Raw genomic sequence first — 6218 nt, 5'->3', positions numbered from 1 at the left:
ATGGAAGGGGACTTCCAGCAGCTGCCTCCACCGCTCTGTGCTGGGATCATGCGACTTGCCTCGCTGTGCATGCTGGTGGTGTTTGCTGGTAAGTGGGGACAGGACCCACAGCTGGGAAGGCAGGGAGGGAAGCGGAGATGCCCTATATCTCTTTCCTAAGCTGAGCTGTTGCTCTGATCCTCACTGCCCTGGCCTCGCAGTCCCCAACTCTTTGGCCCCCTGCAAGGAGCCATCAGTGGCTGTCAGTCCGCTGGAACAGTGGCTTCGGCCAGAGAGCCCTGGACAGCCAAGCTGTGTGGCATACGAAGGCGGGAAACTACAGCAACTGTGGTCCAGCTGAACTCATGCCTCTGGTACTTCGGACACAAATTATAGAAATGGATCTGCTCTCCTCTGTCCCTTTGACCAGATAATAGCAATCTCTTACCTATGTACAACACTCTACATTTTTAGAACTCTTGCATGTTCATTATCTCCCTTGAACCTGGGAAGAGGGTTCTGTTGACCGTTGGGAAATGGGGCAGTTTCCATCTGATCTTTAGCAGATCGAATGTACAAATCTGGTTCCTAGCAAACGCGTTTTTGTTTCTTGAGCCATCTCAAAATCTGTGATTTGAGAAAGGATTTGCATTTTTAAATGTGGTTTTGTGTTATTTTGGGGACTTCCAAATTCTCAGGAGGAACACATCTCCAAGGTTACAGTAAAAACCATTAGGAAAATTGCAATCAAGCTGCAGAAATTCATCTCTCAGATGCAAAGACGCAATACAGTATAGAGATAAAATACACAGATGAACCTGCATTCAGATGCTGGCCCATCACCTCCCAGTCGTATGACCTTGCCCAAGTCCCCCTACCCCTCTATATCCTCTTCTGTAAAGTGGGCACAATGGCACCCTTTACATTGGGTTGTTAGAAGGACTCTAATGAGAAAACGTTTACAAAGTGTTTAGCAAGTGTAAGTAATAGTGATGTTACCTCCTGCCACTGCCGCTAACCCTTGGGAGAAAGGGCTCCATCCCCCTCAGTGACAACTGAGGATGGAAAAAGCAACCCAGGCAGGTATTTCTGTCAAGCTAAGCCAGTGCCTGAAGCCCTCATGACCACAAGTTGAGCTCCTCAATTTCCCAGGGCTGGGTTGACCTCACTGTAAAATTATGAGAAATAAGACCACCCGAAAGCATTCTGAATCAAAGTTGAATTTAGTGTTTGCCTGGCAAGGAACAGCTGCATCCTTCAGGTGTGAGTTTATTTGTGTGGTTTTTTCTAAGCTGAAATGGAAAGGGCTAGACTTAGGGGGGACAGAGGTACAGCAAAAAGGCAAGATTCTGAATTCAGGTCCCTGGCTGGCCTCCAGGGTGGACGGTAACTCTCTTGGCAGTGGGCTGCTTTCTGGTGCCTTATCACCGAATCCGGAATTCCAGAGGGCCTGGGGTCATTCCTTAGGATGGTCAAAACTTAGCAAGGTTTCTCTTTAACACCCGTACATCTACAGCCACCGTGGCAAACAGCAGTGGCATTGTGGATTCCCACATGCTGGGGACACGACCTGCCTGCAAGTCCCTGACACCACCAGTCACTTTTACCTACCGCCCAAGGCAAGCACCCTGCTTGTGATCGAACCCTTGGTCTGCTGCCTGAGTTCATCCCAACCCCACCTCTTCCCATCCCAACCTTCCCCAATCTGGGGCTCATCCCTGGTTTGCTACTTACTTCATTTGAGTGTAGCGCTTTCATTATAACATCATTTACTTGGCGGGGGGGCTCCAAAACTAGGGTCACCTGAGGGGGCCTCCCCAGCCCAGTCTCCCTGAGACTCTGGGCTCCATCTGTGTCCTTGGATCATCTCCCCAGCTTGCACACAGGTACATTCCAGTCCCCTCTTACCTTGTCTGTTTCTCCCAAATTCTCCCCTGAATTCATTGACTTAATATATTTTATTTCTCCTAATTCAATGTACTGTATTCCTCTCTCCCAATAAAATAAATTCCCCTTATGATCAACTCTAACCAGCAGATATTATGACTGAAGTGAAAAGTATCCATGAAAGTCATTGATTTCGGGGCTTCCCTGGTGGCACAGTGGTTGAGAGTCCGCCTGCCGATGCAGGGGACACGGGTTCGTGCCCTGGTCCGGGAAGATCCCACCTGCCGCGGAGCGGCTGGGCCCGTGAGCCATGGCCGCTGAGGCTGCGCGTCTGGAGCCTGTGCTTCGCAACAGGAGAGGCCAGAACGGTGAGAGGCCCGCCTACCGCAAAAAAAAAAAAAAAAGAAAAGAAGATCATTGATTTCTAAATCACACTGCTTCCCACGAGAGCCATGCATGCTGTTTAATGTGTGGATTTCTCTACAGGCTGTGCTGGGGGTCTGGGGAGGTGGGGTGAGTGTAAGAGGAAGGGTGTCTTCCTATTATGGAATGTGAACTCAATGCCCAGAGACAGAGAACAGAACCAGACTGCCTTGGGTTTCAATCCTGGCTCTTCTATTTACCAACTACTGTGACCTGGAGCAAGTTCCTGAGCCTCAGTGTGTTCATCTCTAATATGAGGATTAAAAACAGTATTTATAGTACCAGTGTTGGCTTTTTAGTTTTCATAAATACACCACGATTATCTAAGAAGACAATAACATTAGAGGAAACTGAATGAGGATTATATAAGAACTCTCTGTATGATCCTGGCAACTTTTCCATACATCTAGAATACACCAGAAGAAAAAGGTTATTTATTAAAAAAAAAAAAGTGTTTATCTCATGGGATGGATGGAGTCAATACGTCACTAGATGAAAAGATGCATGGTAAGCACTCACCAACTATCATTATATTTTCAATAGGCTTAGTGTTAGTTGTCATTTTATTTTATTTATTTCATTTATTTATTTTTTTTGCGGTACGCGGGCCTCACACTGCCGTGGCCTCTCCCGTTGCGGAGCACAGGCTCCGGACGCGCAGGCTCAGCGGCCATGGCTCACGGGCCTAGCCGCTCCGCGACATGTGGGATCTTCCCGGACCGGGGCACGAACCCGTGTCCCCTGCATCGGCAGGCGGACTCTCAACGACTGCACCACCAGGGAAGCCCTGTTGTCATTTTATTATCCAAGGTCATTGGTTTGATCCAGGTGCCAGGCCTGCAGCCCACTGGCCTCCACTTAGATTCATGTCCTCTCCTTGTGGCTGGGCTCCTTGACAGGTGTGATTCCAGCCCAGGGCGGGATACTGGACCTGAACAAGATGATCAGACAAGAGACGGGGAAGAGACCCATCTTCTATTTTCTCTATGGCTGTCACTGCGGATTTGGTGGCAAAGGCCAACCCAAAGATGCCACAGACTGGTAACTCCTCCCAATCATGCCCTGCCCCTACCCAGGGACCCTCCCCTTTCCTCTCCATCCATTTATTCATTTGGTACTATGTGCTAGGGACTCCACTGAGCTCCAATCCAGCCCCAGCCCTTCTGGAGAGTTCCCCAGAATCTCTAAAGGCCCCCTTGTACTCTCAACCCCAAACTAGTTAGAATACCCACACACTCCCCAGTGCCGCTGAACATTGTTTTTTAAAAGTCTTACCTCTTTTTGCCATGATCACATTTGGTTTTCACAGCAACCCTAGGGATCAGCCAGAGGAGGGATGAGAGCCAGCCAGGCCCGGGGTCAGTTCCCTCATCCACCACTTACAGGCTGTGTGATCTTGGGCAAGTGGCTTGACCTCCCAGAGTCTCAGTTTCTTCATCTGTGAAATGGAGATAATGCAAGCACCTCCATCATAGGGTGGTCAAAAAGCTTAAGAGAGAATTCATAGATAGCACAGGTGCCTGGTACACAGGAAACAATAAGAGTTAGCTAGAAAGAAGACTAGACCCTGCAGGCCTTGACTCTTCCAAGATAGGCACACGATTTCTGCTCTGGGGCAGGGGCAGCCAGAGACCCGAGCTGGCCAAGGACTCATCACCACCACCCCCGTGTCCTCTCCCTCCAGGTGCTGCCACATCCATGACTGCTGCTACCATCACCTGCAGTACCACAAATGCAATATTTACTTGGATCGCTACAGCTACAAGTTTTCCCAGGGGAACATCCAGTGCTGTGAGTGCCCAGGCCTCAGGGTTGGAGCTGGAGGCTGAGGAAGAGAGTTCTAGCCTGCAATGCCTTAATGTGCTGTGTGACAACGCACAAGCTACTCAACCTCTGTGTTTTTCTCATGTGTCCAGTGGCAGTAGCTGGGCTGTGGAGGAGAGGCAGGAATGGGGGTAGGAGTATGGGGAGGTCCAATCGGGGCTTTGACCCCTTGTGGATCTGGAAGGCTGGCAGACCCCAGCTTAGATCCCTGACCCACCATTGACCAGCTGTGTGACCTTGGACACATTGCTTAACTTCTCTGAACCTCCTCTGGAAACTCAGGAAGATAACAGTATTCTACTCCATAAAGTCAATTCAAGAACTAAAATAAGAGCAGACATAATGGGCCCTGCAGATACATGCTCGGTAAATTACACAGGCTATCGACGTTACTCTTCATTATTTCATCATCATTTGTCCTCAGAGCAGCCCAGCCAGGAAGCAGCACCACCCTGGTGATCTCTATTTTACAAACAAGGAAACTGAGACTAGAGTCAACTGTTTGCTCAGGGTGGCACAGATGTAAATGACGAAGCCTGGGCTGTAACCCAGGTCACCTGGCCCCTGGGTCCATGCACAGAGAAAGGTGGCAGGTCCCAGGGCTGGGAGTTGAATGGGCTCATTAGCTGTCACTGTTAATTGAGAACTTAACAATAAAAACAGTAATAGTCAACATTTACTGACCACTTACTATGTGCTGAGGGCTTTGCCTTCTTGCTTTAATATTTTATATATACACATATATAGATATATATTCTTTTTCAGATTGTTTTTCCTTATAGGTTATTCAAAATATTGAGTACAGTTGCCAGTGCTATACAGTAGGTCCAGGTCTTCTTACCCCCATTTTACAGATCACGAAACTGAAGCACCGTGGTCCTTTCCCCAGAGGCTTTGTGCATGCTGTTCCACCTGCCTGGAACAGTCCCCTCCTCCACCCTGACTTTCGGGAATGGGGGCAAACCCTTCCGATCTCAGCTCAAATGGCTCTTGACACAGATCCCACCCGTTTCCCATCTCGTAGCCCCTGCATTGTTCCTCACTCCCGGGTAGCACAGTTGCTGGCACTCATTTCTGTGGTTCTCTGATATCTGACCTCCCCAGGGGAGTGTGAACCTCACGTGTCCATTCTGTTCAGTCCTTTCCCCCCAGGGCCTGCCACAGGATAGGTGCTCAACTGTTTTCTGAAGGGATGAATAAACAAAGGAGCAATGGCACACAGGGAGGCCATGGCCCGCGCCCAAGGTCACAGAGCTAGAGTCAGAGTAGCTGGCAAGGGTACCAAAAGCCATGCAAGGACTGAGCTGCCGTCAGCGTCTCCCTCCAGGGGTCCTGAGCCACCCCTGCCCCGGCTGGGGAAGGGATAGATGCTAAGTGCCCTCCTCCTCCACCCCGCAGCTGACAAGGGGAGCTGGTGTGAGCAGCAGCTGTGCACCTGTGACAAGGAGCTGGCGCTCTGCCTGCAGCGGAACCTGGACACCTACAAGAACCACCTGCGTTACTACTGGCGACCCAGCTGCAAGGGCCAGACCCCCACGTGCTAGGAGGAGCCCCCTGCACCGTGCCACGCCCCCTACCCCGCTCCTGGCTTCTTGAGCTCCGGAAGTCCTGCAGGACCACTGCCACCTCCCCCCCAGGATCTAACCCCTGAACCAGCCTGGCTTCTTTAAAACACTCCCTGGAAGAGGGAGGGTCTTGGCCTTCCCCCACCCCGCCACCTTGCCTCTTGGACCTTCTCAATCTTCCCAGCCAAGGCAACAGCTGTCTCCCCTGAGGGTGGAATGGGGTCTTAGGAAAAGCCAAGGTCAGGGAGCCCCCAGGGATGGTGTTTAGGCCAAAGCAGCGGGCGTTGGGCGTGGGGTCTGGGGGCGAGGTGCGGCAGAGTCTCCCTCTACTGCCGCTCCAGGCACCCCCCTCCCCAGGTCCCCCCCCCACCAGTCCAATGCACCATCCAAGCTGCCACTGGAGTGACCTCTCTAAAGGGTGATATTGATCTTTCGGTCTGCATGACTCTACTTCTTAAAACCCCAAGGTCCTCCACCACCCAGGATAGGGGCAGAGTTTGGGACCTGCACTGTCTGGCACTGTGTCCCTCTCCCTTGGAA

General features: G+C 50.9%; 1 protein-coding gene across 1 annotated transcript; it reads left to right on the top strand.

Annotated features, from left to right (window-relative positions):
• On the top strand, positions 1-5657 carry PLA2G2D (phospholipase A2 group IID). Its single transcript, XM_065873650.1, has 4 exons — positions 1-88; positions 3189-3330; positions 3974-4080; positions 5512-5657. The coding sequence occupies exons 1-4, from the start codon at positions 1-3 to the stop codon at positions 5655-5657; spliced, it is 483 nt and encodes a 160-aa protein (XP_065729722.1).
• Positions 5658-6218: the final 561 nt, after the last annotated feature.

This window comes from Phocoena phocoena, chromosome 1 (assembly GCF_963924675.1).
Source record: "Phocoena phocoena chromosome 1, mPhoPho1.1, whole genome shotgun sequence".
NCBI lineage: Eukaryota > Metazoa > Chordata > Mammalia > Artiodactyla > Phocoenidae > Phocoena > Phocoena phocoena.
Note: the sequence above shows the minus strand (reverse complement) of the source record. Positions and strands in the feature narration are given on the sequence as shown.